Raw genomic sequence first — 18,773 nt, 5'->3', positions numbered from 1 at the left:
TACAAGCGCGAGAAGCAGATATGAGGTACATCCCACACTCCGAGATTTAACTTCCAACTACCAGAAAACAGAAATTGTCTCTGATAAATAGGAACAGCTGGAGCGTATGATAAGAATCAAGATTAAAGTTTGTTATTTCTAATTTCCTCCTTCAAAAACTATTCAATGCTTTTCATTTTGTGTATGATTATTACTGAGGTGCAAAATGCGTCAAAGTCATTTCTTTCTTGCCAGCATAATTATAATGAGGGTGTCATGCTGAGCCATTTCCTTTAAACAGTTGGGTTGCGTCGGAAAACAGATAATCCTATTTCATAATAGTCAAAATTAATAATTTATGTTTTATCATTCAAATTTTCTCCCGTGTCAATAACTGTGCTTCAAGATGGTACTGGAATGTTAGGGTGTTGTTGTTGTTGTTGTTTAAAAAAACAAATCTAAAAGTGTTGGAAAGTGCATTCTTCGTATGACTGATTTTTCTTTCTCAGGTAATATCAGTTATGTCCATAAGTAATTAATGATCAGCTACTCACTCACCTTTTTGCAAAAGTAACTCTCCCCAGATTTTTGGAGGAAGATGAAAACTATCAACAACAGTATTATTTAATAAGATCACTATTTTCCCAGTCTCTCCCCCCCCCCCAAAAAAAAAAAATCCCTGTGAAAATGGGGACCATTTTCTGCTGCTTTCTTAGGAAATGTCTCCACCTACATGATTTTCAACTCAACTTTATTTAACACTGTGTTAAACTCTACATACCAACTTTGGGAAACGATTTCTGTGCAGCCCCCAGAATGAGGTGCCTCTTTTGTGAAGACATTAGCATTTCTGTGAAATTTTCAAGGGAGAGTGTTTGGCACCTCCTTAATAAAATTACAGCGTGTGGTATGTGGTTCTTTCCTTTTCATAGTTCTAGCATGGCATTCCACAGCCTCTCTAGATTCCTGTAGTTCCTGGAACAGCCCTGGGAAGACATTGCATTACTGTAGTACCACAGGTTACATACGCTTCAGGTTACAGACTCTGCTAACCCAGAAATAGTGCTTCAGGTTAATAACTTTGCTTCAGGATGAAAACAGAAATCGTGTTCCGGCGGCACAGTGGCAGCAGGAGGCCCCATTAGCTAAAGTGGTGCTTCAAGTTAAGAGCAGTTTCAGGTTAAGAATGGACCTCCGGAACGAATTAAGTACTTAACCCGAGGTACCACTGTACAACATTCTCACCTGAACTTTCCAGAGAGAGGAGGAAACCACAGAGGCTGCATGTGGAGTGCCTGAGAGCAGCACATTCATTTGTTTTTTAAAGTAAAATCCTTTCTTGCACCTCTGTCAGGTGTTTGTGAAAACATTTGTGAAAAGCCCATGAGGGAGGGCCTTTCCCACAGCACATAAAGCTGGGTTGTTGGCACTGGGAGCATGCTAGAATTATGAAAAGGAAAGAGCACATGCACCCAGGCCTTGTCTGTCTTCACTGAAATTCTCCCCTTCCCACATTTTTTAAGGAATCTTTTGTACTGCCCTTCCCCCCAAGAATGGCCAGACAAGCAAACAAACCTTCAGCTGAGATTATTAGCACAGCATTATGTAATCTTCTCTTGAATCCTTTATTTGTACTTGGTTCCACTGGAGGATCAGGAAATGATAATTCATCTTCTTACAGCAGCTAGGAGGTATACTAGTTTAATGGGGTAGAGAGAGATTCTAGCGACATTAGTATGGCTATTATGAATTTGGCACATCATGTTTATAATAAAGTTAGCACATTTTATTTGAGGTGGGGAAGGTAAGCAAGATAATATTAAATTTATTGGAAAACGGTACATTTTCATCATACCGGAAGTTGAAGGCGCACGACCTCAGAACCATGTGGCATTCAGAATGATTTAAGACTCTTTTATAAGGTATTATCTTCCACGTGTGGTTTTCTGTGAACTTGTGTTTTTCTTATGAAATATATGAAAAAAATAGACGTCCTCAACTGTTTTTTCCGTCTCTGCGTTCTTCCATCCACACATTTAGCCCTACATGATGCATGTGTGCTAGAGCTGTATATGTGCATTTGGAGCTCCTTAGATTGTGAACAACATCGCTGGAAGCTTTCCTATGAAATAGGTGGCTACGTGGACTTGGATACCTGCAGTTACCTCTAGATTATCACTTTTATTTTTTTCTGTTTGAAGGGAGTGAGCACAAAATCATACGATGCAAGCATTAAAATTTAATTAGTAGGGATCTACTGCAATCGCAGTGAAAGTAAATAACCTGAAGAGATGGGTGTAAGCAATCCATTTTAATTAGAGAGCTTTATTGTTAATGCAGAGGTACATTTGTATATGACAACTCTTATTTTACAATTACATCACACAGTAGTTTTGTCTTACACTGTAAATCCCAGGTGAGGTAACAGTATAGTCATAAATGACTAGATGTAATCCTCTGATTGCCACTCAGCCATGAAATGTGGTTTTCCCCTCACTAATTATGTATTGATTCCGACTCTACGAGTTTAATTTTCTCATGCAACTTGGAAAGGAAGATTAAATATATTTTCAATGCAGAAATATTTATCTACTTACCATGGGTATGTAGGCAAGTGGCAAATGGCCCTGCATGTTCACCCTTCCACAACACAGGAAAGGAGGAAACTACCTTATACAGAGTGAGACATTTCGTCCATCTAGCTTAGTATTGTGTACACTGATGGATAGGGGCTCTCTAGGATTTCAGGCAAGAAATCTTTCTCCCAGCCCTACCTCAAGATGGTGGGGATTGAACCTGCATGCAAAGCAGCTGTTTTACCACTGAGCTATGGCCCTTCCCAAATTGTACGACAGAGGTCAATATCTGCTAGGAAACATTTACATGCACACATTCTTAATTTTATTGGTGTGCCGCTTTTCCACAGTTCAAACCATGTTCAATGTGGCTTACAGCATGAAGAAAGGCATAACTACAACACAACAAAAGCAGTAATAAACAATAAGCAAAACATTAAAATACACAACCAAACTGAACAATTTCCACATAAATCACAAGATCTAAAATAAATATACAAAAAACCTAAGAGCAACAACCCCTCCTCCTCAGCAAAATCCCCGGAACAAAAACCCAGCCCAAGAGTCTGTTCAGCAGCCATATCTTTTTGTGGCTGGAGTCAGTCAAGGCCCAGGTTAAAAAGGCCTACAAGGCAGGTAGCAGGTCTTCCAGGATCGTGGCCAAGATGGTCAATGTCACAATTTCCTTCTGCTTTGCCAATGATACACAGCTAAGCAGTTGTTATCGCTGATTAATTTTTAAAATATGTTTGCATTTGCATTACATGTGATTTATCATGCTTTTTTGTCTATTTCAGTTCCGCCTGTCATAAGAGTGTTTCCCGAAAGCCAAGCAAGGGAGCCTGGTGTTACAGCCAGCCTTCGGTGCCATGCAGAGGGTATCCCCAATCCAGTGCTTGGCTGGTTGAAGAACGGGATTGATATAACTCCAAAGTTATCTAAACAGTTAACTCTTCAAGGTAAAAGCGTAGGCATATCTTTTTATCTGCACTACAAAGACTTCGGAGAGCAACGTGAACTTTTAAACTGGTGTAATTTATTTATCATGCCTTCAGGCAGAGCCTTGAGCAACAGGTATGATGTGTTAACTCCACCTCAGAAGTGAAGCTGACAGTTCTGAAGTCTACAAGTTACCTGTTCTATATATGTTTTCCTTTACTTCTCTGTCTATAGCTATTTTCAATTCACCTTAATATTTTGTGCAAGTGTATCAAGTAATCTTTTTAGGAAATGTTACCACAGTGAAGTATTTTCCAATTTGAAGTGGTAAGTTTGTAAAAAAAAAAAACCAAACACATGCTGTTTAACCAACTAACATATCTTCTCCTTTAATCTGTGAATATCAGTTTCTGAATTAGCATTTTTATAGACCAAATCCAATGCCTCTCTCTACCTGAGAGTTCACACATGCATTGATTGAGCTATGATGAAATGTGCACACATTGGCACTGAAATAGAAAAAGGCATTGCTCCTCTCTGATAGCAAGCAGAAGAATGTGCATCATTGACCAACTGCATATCTGTGGCCACATTTTATATCCCCCAAGTTAGGGGAGTTCAAGGAGGAGGGACAAAAGCTTTAAATGGGCTAGGCTAAAACAAATACTACCTGTTTCATCTTGCGAGCAAAGTGACACAGCAAAAACTATAACTCACGTACTCCTTTGTTTCTTCTGCACCCAGCAAATGGCAGCGAGGTCCACATTAGCAATGTACGCTATGAAGACACAGGAGCATACACCTGCATTGCAAAGAATGAAGCAGGAGTGGATGAAGACATCTCTTCACTTTTTGTGGAGGATTCTGCTCGAAAGACACGTGTGTACTTTTTATTTTTTTCCCCTCATACCTAGAGAAGAAAAGCTATCAGTAACTGATAGGAAGTACTTAGAAACCATAGGAGACACACACATAAGAAAAAAGTTTTACTGTCTCATAATATGTTTTGAGACATCCCTTGGAATGTTCTGATTGAGGCTAGATCATCAAATGTGGCAGGTTCATATAACTGGAAAGAGGTCAAATCACTGTAGCCTGCTAGTTTTCCCAGAACATCCTGTGCAAGGATTGCCTTGGCATCCATGTAATTGCCACAGAAATAACAGTCCCTCAAAAGCAATACTGACAAAAAGTAACAACAGATCCCTATTTAAGAGGTAACAGAGATTGTATCTTTATTTTCATTTAGTCTTGCCTCTCATTCCTCAAAGGAACTGATTTGTTTATGAAATCTATGAGTTTTCAGATATAATTCTAAATAGCTCTTCCAGGAATTTAGGGTGTAAGTAACTGGCCAAACAGCCTGACTGAACCTGCAATAAATATATTGTCTTCGGGTTTGGTTACAATAGTGTGTGTGTGTGTGTGTGAGAGAGAGAGAGAGAGAGAGAAGGTGATATTATTAATTTAAGGCTTTAGTGCCTCCTTCCTGTTGCAATATCCAGAACCCTCAGAAAAGCTGCTTTCCAGAATGGTATTTGGTGTGACATGGGTGGAACAATAAGAAGTCAGGGACCACCTTTGTACAAATAGGTGTGCTTGTTAGGGCACCATTGGGTCTCAACCATTAACATCTAAGGTCTGAGGTCTGTTCAGTCATATTTTTGACTTTATTATCTGGGAATGCATTGGAAATCTTATGGAGGGGAAATGTGTGGCTTCATGGAGTCAGCATAAATATCAACAGCAATCATTTCCTTGATTTGTGCTGTATTTGCTTATGATGTGTGGTTTATGGAAGAAGTTGATGTACTAGACATCAACTTTAAGTGTTGACCAAGCAAAATTCCATTTCCCAGTGCTTTCTGTGCCTGGCTTATTGCCATAGAGCAATAGTATACACATTTGCACAACACAAAGTCCCACTGTGTTCAATGGGGCTTATTGCCACGTAGCACTAAGATGTAGATTGGCTTCCCATTGCAATTAATTTTTGACTGGTGGTTTTTGTAGATCCTTAGGATTACCTTTCTAATTCTAATGACTGGAGATGGAAATGGTATTTCCAAATGTGAACTTAGTTGCTGAGAAAATTACCACATAATTCAAATGTTTTTCCAGCCTTCTGCTGCTTCTCCTCTTCCTAGCTAGGCTGACACTGACATTGTCATAAATCTATAGAAGGAAGCCCAATTATAGTTACAGTAGTCATCTATGTCAGTACATCACTTCTAAGAATATTTCATAGCATTGGATACTATTCAATAATTTGATTATCTGGCTGAAGAATAAAACACTACTTGATATATTTGGTGGCCTCTTACAAGTAAATGTCACAAGTGCCATCTGTCTTCAAATGGCAGCTTCTCTGCTATGTTGTCTAGGTGATGAAGTGAAATTGAATGAAATTAATAGTCGCTAGTGAGGCTGTTTACCACCTGGTAGCAGTAATTCTTACACAGTCAAAATAGACCATCACAGTGCCTAATAAAAACTTGTCATTACAAAACGGATATATCTTGACTCTCATCCCCACATAATAATATTCCTAGAAGCTCTCCAACAGGCTTGTGCCAAACAATCTTGTGCTCAGTTCCGCTGAAATCACTAGCGTTACATATGCTCAGGTAGATGCAATACTCCTCAGTACGACTACTATTTTAAAGAAAACAGTAGTTGATTTATCACAATGTGAACTTTGCAGGTAACCTAACTGACTGTTAATACAAGCAAACCACACATTTCAAAGCCAGTCCTGCCACGGGCAAACTGTGTTCAGAATCTCCGGCTGTTTTTTATTTGTATGTTTATTTTGCTTTTACCAATCAGCAGCCCCATATGGCAAATGAAGTTAGGTTGGGAAGGTGTGGGAAGCCAACCCTCTCCCCCCTCCCCCGCCCATATCCCTATACTAAATGCTATGTGCTAAACCTCGATAAAGCAGCTGGTGGTGCTGCCTGAATGGAGAGGATTGGTGCACAGAAAGAAGAGTTCAGTGCCCTTCTCCTGCTTATGAATCATCTGCTTAAAATCACACACGCCACAACCAATTTACATTTACATTGTGGCACCTGCATTCTAAGGCAGGATGTTAGCAACAAATGAAGCTGCCTTATAGAAAGTCAGGCAGTTTGTCTGTCTAACCCATGGGTAGGCAAACTAAGGCCCGGGGACCGGATCTGGCCCAATCGCCTTCTAAATCCGGCCCGCGGACGGTCTGGGAACCAGTGTGTTTTTTACATGAGTAGAATGTGTCCTTTTATTTAAAACGCATCTCTGGGTTATTTGTGGGGCATAGGAATCCGTTCATTCCCCCCCCCAAAAAAAATTATAGTCTGGCCCCCCACAAGGTCTGAGGGACAGTGGACTGAAAAAGTTTGCTGACCCCTAACCCAATATTGTCTGCTCTGATTGGCAGAAGCTGTTCCAGGCAGGATGTTCTCCTTCAGCTGCTATCTGTTCTATTTAAGAGGGGGAGGGGGTGCCAGAGATTGAACCTGGATCATTCTGCATGCAAAGCATGTCCTCTACCACTAAGCTTTGGTCTCCTCACATTATCTTTGGTTCCTTATCGGCGGTAATCTCAGTGGTTCTTTCCAACTATTCCACCAATAGTTTCATCCTAGCCCCTGCCCTCAAATCACAGTTACTTTCTTCTTTGTATGCTATTCCCCAATCTCAGTATTCATTATCATTATCTCCCCCACTCCCTACTCTGTATGCATTTTTTAAAAAGCCTATCACCATTCATCATACGATACGATAATCTTTATTGTCATTGTCCCATACAGAAAAAAATCTACATCAGACATTCAAAAACCAACTATCCCAGCTAACCCAACCTGGTTAACCCCCTAAAAACTCTGATGCCCCATATTTAAATGCAATATACTCCCATAGAGACTCCCTTACACTGTGTTTAGAACTAAAATCGCATTTGGACAGAAACTGTTTCTCAGGCAGCTAGTCCTAGTTTTTATAACCCTGTACCTTCTTCCAGAAGGCAAAAGCTGCAGCTTTCTTATGACACCTGGAAGCATAGATTTGATCCTGTCCCTTCCATACCTTATAGGGCAGCAGTCCCTGCCTTTCATCTTTTTAATATTATCAGTGGTCACAATGTTGAAGGAATGGGAGCAAGTGACAGAACGCATGTCCCTTTGCTTCAAACTTCTCATAATATGTTCCCCAAGGAGCTCATTCATTGTGAGCTATTTAGTGGATGATAATCCTGATCTACCTCACAAGGTTGTTTTGAAAGAACAGTTTGTTTTCCTAAAAGCACCGTATGAAAGGGAAATAACGAATGCCATGGTTGCAAAGCATGAAAAATATTATTCTTTCTGGAATTAAACCCATGAACCTGACTAGTAGAAGTTAATAATACGATAGGTAAAGAGATGATTTACTTCTTATTTTCTTTTTATAAAATAAACCTTAAATCTGAATTTATAAGACATTGAAGAAGTACTACGAACCATAAAATGTGAGGCAGGTGAAATGTTTTTTGCCAAAGCTGAGCAAACACAGCACAAAACACCAAGCATGTTTTTTACTTCCGTCGCTCAGTCCCTTCCTTCCCATCTATCAAGCTAATTTGGAACATCACCAGCCAGCGCATGAGAACATAAATCACCTGTAAGGACCTCCCTATGGTAGGTCTCTTTTAGTAGAAAGCTCAATCCTGATAATTCTAGCATTTTCCTTGTCACTGTGCTTTAGTTTGCAAGTGAACAGAACAGACATTTGCTGTGAACTTCAGATTTGATTGATTTTGGGGGCTTGCCTTGTAGAAGTCAGAGCTGAAGTGATTGCTGTGGCAAAAGGATTAAACCAAGAATTGTAAATCTGAAAAGTAATATTGATTTCAGCAATAATTTACTACAGCATGCCCAATAATTGTGCCAGGCCTCTTGGCTGCGTATTTACTTGGTTCTCTCGGAACCAGGTAGCAGACATTCTGATTTTATTGTAAATAGGAGACACAATCATGCCTAAGTTAAGCACTTTGAACTTACTCCTATTGATTTCAATGAGAAAACTGAAGTACTTGTTTTGTTCTCTCCCAGTGAAATCAATGGAACTTCAAGGTGCTTAACTTTTAAAAGATAATCTTTATGGTGAGTAAATATACTAAACATTATTATTACTATTATTTTTAAAATAAGGAATCTGGTTCCCTCAGTCGTATCCAACAATTTTCACCATGGCACCCTCATGCCAGAGTTCTCCGTCAGTGCCCATATTTGAATTTTTCAATGACCTATTTTGTGTTATTTGCAACCTAATCTGTCAGTTGCTCTTGCACAATGAGTATACCCAGTGCTATTTTTCTAGAAAAGGAGTCACCAGAACTCACCATGAACAACTCCCTTCTTCTCTTACAATGGCAATGGCGCCCACTTGAGAGGTGCTGGAACTGATTTCTGGTGAGTTCCACCTGAAAAGAAGTCCTGAGTATATCTAGTTTCATAAGGGACCCCAAGAGTCATCTTGTCCAATCCCCTGCAATGCGGGAATAATTTAATACTCACATGCAAATATGTTGTTGAAAATAGAATGATGATAGCAACAAAGGAAGAAAAAATGAAAGTCCAAAAGGTTTAGGCAGGAGAGTAGTGTATTATACAGAAGTGCTTTCCTGACATTCCTGCTGTCTTACCCCTCCCCTCCCAGTAAGCAACAGTGACCCACCTACCAGGAAACTAGTATAGTGGCATTAGAGAGAAATAATGAGGAGCCCTGGCTCTCGCCTATAGTCACTCTCTGCATGTTCTTCACTTCAATGGCTGCAACACCAGATGTGTCAGTGTCAAGATTAACCTGTGCTGCCACCATACAGTTCTTTTCCATTGTTCTCCATTAGCACAATATATATACAGGCTCCATTATTCTTAGGTTCTACTTTTGGCAAAGTAGCCCTCTGTTGCGTAAATCCATCACAGAACACTTGAACACCTGCTTTTCTAGCTTTGATGGGTAAAAAAGAAAGTGCCCTAGTTTAGTTATATGTCTTCCAACCTGCTATCGGGAGAAAATTCCATGTGGTCCAGACATCAAACCTGCCGCAAAGCCTGCTCTGTATTGTAGAGTTATACAACTTTTATGAATTAATACAGATGAAAGGTTTTGGTCATAGGCCTCGGCAGCTTTCTTCTTCGTCTAAAGGAATGTGCAGTAATGCACATTAAAGAAAAAAGAAAAAAAGTTTCACAATATAAAGTTCATTCTTGACATACCTTCTCACCACAGCCCTGGAGATAGCTTTTTGGACCTCATGCATCATCTGCTTGCCTCTAAAGAGGAGCTTGGGAGGGCTGGATTTTGCTGAGTGCGATAAAGGTTCTTATATCTCACTGGGCTGTACAGAAGTAAAAGATTTGAAGCATCCATTTCTCTTCCGCTGGATTTCTTTGACAGCAACAACAAAATCAGAAACTCGAATTTACTGGTGAGAAGTGGTTAATATGAAGCAAACCTTCAAAGCATTTACATTATACTTACACTTAGAATTTGAGATTAGATTTAAAAGATGTAATAACCTACAGTGTGGTTTGTTAGGAGATTAATATGCTGGCTTTTATAGCAGGCAGGAAAATGGAGTGATGGATAAGACCTTCAGTGGACTATGTGATGCCTGTTGCTGTTAGCAAGAATAAAAGGAAATAAATAGTCTGAGCTTTGGCTTTGGTTGCAGTTGGAGGATATAATTTTATTTTAAAGTTTCCTGCAGATAACACACTCTTGTCACATTTCTGCTCCCGAGAGAAGCCAGTACTACTAAGATGATAACAATTCATCATCAAAATGGAAATTCAAGATTAAAGTCAATGAAAAACACTGTGAAAGCATTTTATCCTGCAGTTGTTACATTTTTGTCTTCAAGAAGCAATGAGTTAAGCTTCTTTGACAGCTTGGCGCAATTTTAACAAAAGATGGTAATCTGGTAAACCCTTTTGACACTCCTATTAGTATTGGAACAACTTAATATATCTCTCAGTCCTAAGAGATTTTTCAGTCCTTTGTATATACGTAACATGCCCGTTTGCACGTTGTCAACACTTATTTTATATGTATTGTGTTCCAGCATAATCACAGAAGTATAATAATTAACTCCACAAGAGACTTCATGCAAACTCCAAAATTCAGGAGTCATAAACTTGAAATGTGATTTCGAAATAAAGTTACATCTCAGTCCACAAAACCATGTCGTGTCCTTGTGAGCCCATAAACTGAAAGATAGCAAGGCCTGTTCAATCAGACCAAGGCCTATCTTGTTCAGCATCCTGTTCAGACAGTGGCCTATGAAAAACCCACAGACCGGGCAAGAGTGCAACAATGTTCTCCCCACTGGGGATTCAGAGCAACCAGCATTCACAGCCATAGTGCCTCTGAGAGTAGAGGCAGAGCCATCATGGCTAGTAGCCATTCATAGCCTTAACCTCCATGGATTTGTCTGTTCCTCTTTTAAAGCCATCCTCTATGGCAGCCATCACTACATCTTGTGAGATAATGTTCATTGGTACATTAGCTTCATACCTGTGATTGGGAGGCCTTAACATTCCTAGGGTCAGTTAAACAACAATAGGACAAGTATTTCTATTATGTTCCTAAAGGACAAGCAGAGCAATCCTAAACCCCTGATCCACGCTGCTGCTAGGGTTTAGGAGTTTCGTGAAGGTATCCGTCTGCTGGACACATTGCAATGGATCAACTGGAACCAAAGCCCTTCCAATTCTGAGGAGATCCCTGAACTGTGTCCTCAGGCTGTGCCAGTTTGCATAGCGAAACAAGTGCAAAACATCCCACTCCACCTTCTGCATTGACCAGCAGGAGCTGGCAGAACTGCAGATGTGGCTGGAAAATCCAGCCCAAGCTAGGATTGCTCCTTAGACTCAGTTGGTGGGGATCCTATAGCTCATAATAGAACCCTGTTCCTTCAGTGGCATACACAGGCACTCAGATTGCCACATCTTATAGGGAATAGGAGACTTGTGTGCCCCCTTCCATAAACCTATCCAGCTCTTCTCAAAGTCTGGGGCTGCAACCCTAACCCTGGGAGTAAGCCCTGTGGAATTCAGTAGGATTTACTTCCAAGGATTGCCACCTGACTAGCTAAAGACAGCTCTGTTATGTCCTAGAAAAGATTTCTCTGTGAATGGGCAATGTACCTGTGGCAGACTAAATTGAGCAACTACTATTTAGTGTCCCCTGTCTGTTATTATTCTTTCTTTCACAACATTCACAATGATTACTGAGCATATACTGTGGTGGTGCGTTTGTATAAATTATGTTAGTCACAGAAGGATAATATACTCAAGACCCAGACCCTGCAACCATCATCTGAAGCCCTTCTTCATGCTCCTCTTCCACAAGAGGTCCAAAGGGTGGCAACACAATCTTATATTTCTATGTTGTGAAAGGCCCAGATATCTACAGATGAAGGGCAGCATGCTATATAAGTAAGTAAGTAAGTAAGTAAGTAAGTAAGTAAATAACTCACTCACTCACTCCCAGGGTGTATTATAGAGATGGTGATGATGATGTTTAAAATAAGACTGACTTAAGACATAACAACCATAGGGGAATCATGTGTGACTCACTATTCTTCCATCACTGTAAGGTCTCCCATCCCCTCCAGGTCTCTTGAGAAGGCATTTTAAATCCTCATGCTCTCACACATCTTCCAAAGGGGTTCTTTGTCTCCCCAGAACGTGTTAGATTCCTCAAAAGTAGCCATGGTGACCCATCTTAAGTCATGTGAACATCTGAGGTCACCATTAACGCTTTGAACGATGAACTCTCAAGGATACCCTATGAATATATTTCAAACTTGGATCCCTGTTCCTTGAAGGCCCCAGGATGACATTTTTAAAAGTGTCTTTATTCATGTTTGAAACAGAGGAATCACAAGCATAACCTAACCTTGAGGTCCCTTTATTTGTGTAACACTTGCTCGTGATAGAACTGTGGGAATGGGATATCATATATATATAACATTATCATTGCCGTTACACTGTAACAGCATAATAAACTGCTTGAACTTCTGTTGCACCATTTTCAGGGTCACAGATGTAATATAATATGGTATTCAACTCGAAGTAAACCTATTGAAATTAACGGACTTAACTTAGTCATGTTCTTTAATTTCAGTGGAGCAGCTGTATGTAAGATTTAGTGGAATAGCATCTTAGGTTTTCAGCTAGAATATTTTTCAAACAGATATTTCTTTAAAAAAACCACTATTGATAATTGATAATTTGAATATTGATAATTTTCAAAAGCTTACTTTTAACAATAAAGGTTAGATTTGAATATTTTTTAAATAATGCTGTTCCGTTTCAGGTGATCTGGATTTCATGTTGTTTACCTGTTAATGAAGTGAGAGGAAAGTTTGCCACCCAAATATTTTGCAGTAATTTACAGATGAGTTGAATATTTGATGCCCAATTAATATTTCATCCTGCATTTTTTATTCTTTAACATCCATTACAGTTCCCCATGTTACCCGGTTAAGCAGCTGTGACTCTGTCACATTCTATGAAGCAACTTCTATAAATCCTTTCATCTGTTCACCCACAGCAAGCTGAAAATTATCTGCTTCCTGCATTTTGTGTCTAGAGGCTATGTTTAAAAAATAATATGCCTTTTCGCTACCATTAAATAGATCAATTTCTAACACCAGGGCCTTTTTTGCATGTCAAAGTCTTATCACCTAAGAAGAGGTTATGTGCTCTGAATACTACTGACTTCCGAGGTTCATGGCCATCTTCTCCTGCCGGGCCTATAGAACGGCATAAGGCTAAAAGCTTTTTTGACTCTGATTTATTGTCTAAATTTCTTCCACAGGGTCTTTCACAGGTCTCTCTTGCATCTCATACACAGCAATGCCTCTTTACCTCATTTCTCTGGGAATAAGTTGTGCTGGCATTTTATGATATGCCTAGGTATGCAGAGCTGAACAAAGGCTTTCCAGGGACTCAGTCTCAAACAGATTTTCTTTTTTAAAAACCCAGCAACTGTTGGGGTCATCTTTGTTTCCCAAGCCCATAAAGCATCTGTAGATTACCAAGGGTTTATTTATAAAACAAGATTCAGCAGTTATCTCTGGGGTTATTATTCTAAGGTTATTGTCTTCAGATAAAAACCCTGTCTACAGAATTTTCAGAGAAAGGAAATTTCAACTGCACATAACTAGCTTGCCTATATGTGGGGAATTTATGCAGTCTGTAGAACTCTGTGGTTTCTATAGATAAAACACATCGTTTTAATTATGTTGTGGCTGGAGTCAGACCTGCTGCTCTCTGAATGGAAGGGTTCCTTCCATTCTGAACAGTGAGCTGCATCAAGCAGAGGGGCCCAAAATGGACACTCCTGCAGGTGAAAGAAGAGAGGTTAGTTTTGCCGATTCCCCTTTCCCTTTGTAGCCCCCCCCATTGGCACTTCCCATGCTGGTCCTCCAAGCACCCAGACCAGATTTTTGAAGGCTTTAGGCTCTCCATGGAACTTATCATTAAAAGATATAAAGAATTAATGATTTAAGATGACAAAGATTGACAGTTATGGAGTCATGGAAAGGGACACCAAGTTTAAATGGACATCCTCAAGACCTGTGGAAAGAGACTCTTCAGGCCAACGAAATAAGCCAATGTTAGTGTGGAGACCCTACAATCTTTAAAGACAGGGGATGGCACCTAAGCAATGGGTGCACAATCTAGAATTAGCAGCAGGGCTTCTGTGGATTCAGGAAGCAAACAACAGAAAGCAATGGAGAGAACTTGAAGATGTGTATCCCAAATATGGATGTGAGATGCTACAAAAAAAGACAAATGTGGAGTTCCACACTGCACAATTCTGGATCCTAACCATGCCCTCGTTTTTCTGGAATTTAAGGTTGAATATAAGGTTGTATTCAACTAACGTTTAGTCAGAATAAACCCATTAAAATGAATGAACTTAAGTTAATCCTGTCCATTAATTGTGATAGGTCTCCTCTGAGTAAACATTAGTTGAACACAACCCTTACTAAATAATAAATACAATTTTACCACTTTCTTATAACTCCATCAAGGTGTGGTATATAGGAAACAGAAAATGCAATCATTAACTCCAGCTGATCCAATATTGGTCCTGGATTCATTTATACCTGACTGGGACCTTAGACAGGATCAGTCACATTTACTGATTGCATAATATGTTTTCTGTAGGCCAGCCCCTAAAGAACTTCAGTATATCCAGGGACTACTTCTGGGGGGGGGGGGGGTTAGTGGCGAAATGAATCTGTTTTGTCAGGAGACCTACAAGCTTAAATGGGATTCCACCCCTTACCCAATCTCCAATAACCTGTCATGGGGATTTCGGTTGCAGAACTCTTCACAGCACTTTCCTTGATACCTCAGCAGTCATATTGTGTATCTAGGCTGCCCTCCGATTTTTTCTCTCACCTCTCCCACCTGGGATTTGGATTTTCTACCTGTTATCTCTCCTTTCTTTCTCAATCTTATATTGTGTACCAAATCACTCAATGCCATTACCTTACAAGTACGACTTTACCAATGATTGAGGCCTTGAACCAAGGCTCAGAGGACCCAGTCCTAATTAAATCTGTGTCTTCTCAACCATGAATCTTAATGATAGCAGAGATAAAAAGAGATTCGGAACAAAGTTGCCACAGTTGTTGTTGTTGTTGTTTTATATTGTAGTTCCTGTGCTTTTAACTTGGCATGTTATACCAAAATCCAAGTACAGATTTCCCCTCTTTTTTTTTCAAATCCAGGGAAAATAGCCTATTGGTTCTTATGTGGCAAAATTTTGTTGTATTAAAAACTGTGATACATTTTCTGCATAACTGTCCTTGAACTGCAAATATACTCAACCAAATATTGATTCAGTCAATAAAACCTGGCAGTTAATGTACAAAAACGTTGCAAAATTATCAAATATGTCTGTTAATAGGTAGGAAAGTAGTATTACATTTCTTTAGATGAGACTTTTTACTTGTATATTCATTGGTTCATTGCTCTCAAAGTAATTTAGCTACCGTTTTGGTAATGAACTTACTTGTTTCCAATGATAAAAGTGAAATATTCAGATTATCTTCCAGAATACAAAGTGTTTATTGGATTAATCAACTCTTCCCAGCAATCTCAATGGAAGTTACAAACTAATAATATATGGCTTGCTGTTTCAATTTATTCACTTTTTTTTTTCCTGAGGCAGTCAGGATGAGAGGGAACTTTGTATTAGATAAACGTATGAAGCGAGCATAGTTTTATTTGCTGCCCAACTAGTATGTTTGCTTTTAATGCATTTTTATCGTATTGGAATCTATTGGTGGGTCTCTGGGCCACAATGAAGAATTCAGTTGAATTGGAAGAAATTTCCTCACAGATAGAACTCATCAGAGTAGTGTTACCCCACTGAAGCTCCATCCAAAATAACTAAAGGTATCCCTTGAAACATACAGAGAAAATGTCCTTAAGTTCTGCAAATATTTGGCCTGAAAGTTAACAGAAGTAGGGAAAATGCCAAATATGGTCAGGTCTTGTTGGCTACTGAAGGCAAAAGTCCATATTTGTTATACACTGACTAATACAAGATCTACCTTTGCCAGGGCCAAATGTGTGGTGGTGAGGGTAACTATGATGAAGAGACCCAGAGCACAAATACAAATATTAACTTCTTCTTTAATACTAAACATGAATGAGTGGCTATTAGTTTGGCCATGCTATTACTGATACATAATATAAGGGTTTTGCCTTAAGCCTACCAGCCCAATATTACAGGATTAGCTTAGGGAAATGTTTGGATTTTCAGTAGAGCAAATAAGATTCCGGCATAGCAGAGAAAAAAATAGGAAGAAAACTAATTAACTTTCTGCCTTTTTCTTAAAATTCTAAGGGGGGGGGAAGGTGTTCAAAGGTTCTTGTATACTATTGAATTCTCTGATGTATCAGTTTCCTGTGAGTGATCTGTTTCTGAAATATCTTAGGAACTTTAAACTTCTACTTTGATTGGGTTGTGTCTGAATTTGTCAATTTATTTTATGATGGTGTATCACTCTGCCTAGGTATGCTTCTAAAACAGAAAAAAATGGTCATAGGTTGGATAATAAGCATTTGGGGTTCTGTTTCGTTTTTCAGTTGTAAATGTTTAAACCCAAACTCCATGAACTGGAGCTCAAATCTCAATAATAATAATCTCTTGTAAATATACTAGAAAGTCTTCTTCTTCTTCTTTTGCTACAGAAAATAATCGCCTTCAGTTTTGCATTTTGAAGGCACTAAGAAGCATCCCATAAGCTTCAAAGGAGTCAAGATCATGCAGAGCAGTTCTAAAGTGTCATTCGAATGCACCACTCATAGAATATTTTTAAATGTTTCACCTCTTTGAGATGCAGTGAAGTGTTCCCCTTTAGAATTATTCATTCTAAACACAATAGCACAATAAGACTAGCTGAAGTATCCCCATTGTCTATATTTCCACTTTAAAATCTTTTTTAAAAAAAATTTAAAAAAAGCTTTGTGGTTCACATTAGCTTATTTATTTACATTGAAACGTGCTAAATTCTGGTCATAAATATCAAGTACAGTAAGTATATATCTAGGAGTCAAACAATCAGAATTTGTTTTAGATAGTTGATGTGTGCAAATCAATCTTGTATCACGTTCCTGATTTTAGAAACTGATGTGCCATTGGGTGATATTTTCATACTCATCTGTGTCTTCTGTTCTTTTCCTCTTACATGCTGCAGTTGCAAACATACTGTGGAGAGAGGAAGGTACTAATATAATTTTCTCCCCATCCTGTAGTAATTTTCCTGTCTGATGTACATATTAAATTTATAGTTAGACAATAGCTATAGCAATTATGTTTTAATTATGCATTCATTCTTCACAAATAGATCTTTGCTTCTAATTCTGTTATACGGTGTGTCATTGTCAAGGACTGAAAAAAACCCTAATTATTATTTGGGGTGGGGATGGTTGCAGTATCTGCAAATGTTTATCTTTTCCTTCTCTATTTGTACCTAACAATAACCCATGTTTCTAAAAGGCTTACGGGCATATCTGAGTTACAGTTAAAACTCCCTGTGGGGACTGTGCCCTTAACTTGTCCTGTTGCTGTCATAAATCATTTGGCCAATCAGCTTATCTTCAGTCAGAATGTTGACCCAGGAATGTGAATCATTCTTATTTTGCCAAGAGTGCTATCTAGTGAAGCTCCCAGAGTAACAGAGAAGTGCTGTTATCTGATTACTTGGTGAGACAAAACTAAAAAGCTTTAAAACTTGGGAACTTTGTGTGGGGTGGGAGAGTGAAGGTTGGAGTTTACCAAAACCTACTGCTAGTGATATAGAATACAAGATTACAGCCAGACATTTTAATTGTATTTATTAATTTTTTACCCTTCCCTTCATCCCAAAGGAGCTCAAAAGACACTATGACTCAAGTGATAGGCAAATATCCTTTAGCTGTTCTTTTCTTTTCTTTTTGCTTTCCATTTCTTTCTTTCTTTTTGGTGGTAAGCAAATGTCCTTTAGCTCAGTTCAGAAGCAACATAGCATTTATTTACTAGTTGAGTTTCAGAGAGTTCGTCCTTAAAATTTGGAATTTTGGCCCATACTTTTTAGTTTAGGAGAAGATTTCTTGCAACAGTGTGTATGTTAGGCAAAATTGTATACACAAATGTGTGTATTAGGAAATTTTCACACTAAAATTAAAATGTTGACAAACTTGCATACTGATGTGGAAATGTGGAAAATTGAACTTTAAAAAATAAGGGTATCAGAGAAACCAAAACTGACAAATTTTCCTATCCATACCTCTAGCCATGGTGCTGAACATGCTCACTCCCCTCCTTGGGGTGGCTGGTTGTGTGTGTTTTTAAGTGCAATAACTCATTCCATATGTCTAGTTTAGTCCTCAGGTCTCACCACACAGGGCACATTCAAAAAACAAGATAAAACAATGGGTAAGATAGTCAATATATTAAAGAGAAAAGGAAAAATTGATCCTGAATTATAATTTAAATTTTCAATCATATAAATCTTGAACTTAAAAGGTAAAGGTACCCCTGCCCGTACGGGCCAGTCTTGACAGACTCTAGGGTTGTGCGCCCATCTCACTCAAAGAGGCGGGGGGCCAGCGCTGTCCGGAGACACTTCCGGGTCACGTGGCCAGCGTGACATCGCTGCTCTGGCGAGCCAGAGCCGCACACGGAAACGCCGTTTACCTTCCCGCTAGTAAGCGGTCCCTATTTATCTACTTGCACCCGGGA

The 18,773-nt window shown here is 39.1% G+C and overlaps 1 protein-coding gene across 4 annotated transcripts in view; it reads left to right on the top strand.

Annotated features, from left to right (window-relative positions):
* FSTL5 (follistatin like 5) overlaps nt 1-18,773 on the top strand; it is a 313,072-nt gene that overhangs the window by 250,736 nt on the left and 43,563 nt on the right. For 2 of the 4 annotated variants that reach the window (XM_083457273.1, XM_083457272.1), the window contains 3 exons: nt 3,353-3,514; nt 4,239-4,373; nt 17,248-17,274. In XM_083457273.1, the coding sequence (XP_083313399.1) occupies nt 3,353-3,514; nt 4,239-4,373; nt 17,248-17,274 (324 nt within the window). The remainder of the gene's footprint in view (nt 1-3,352; nt 3,515-4,238; nt 4,374-17,247; nt 17,275-18,773) is intronic. The other 2 variants (XM_083457275.1, XM_083457274.1) reach the window with 1 other exon arrangement.

The sequence above is a fragment of the Podarcis tiliguerta genome, assembly GCF_965153285.1.
Source record: "Podarcis tiliguerta genome assembly, chromosome: 9".
Lineage (NCBI taxonomy): Eukaryota > Metazoa > Chordata > Lepidosauria > Squamata > Lacertidae > Podarcis > Podarcis tiliguerta.
This window is presented reverse-complemented; position numbering and strand designations above follow the sequence as displayed.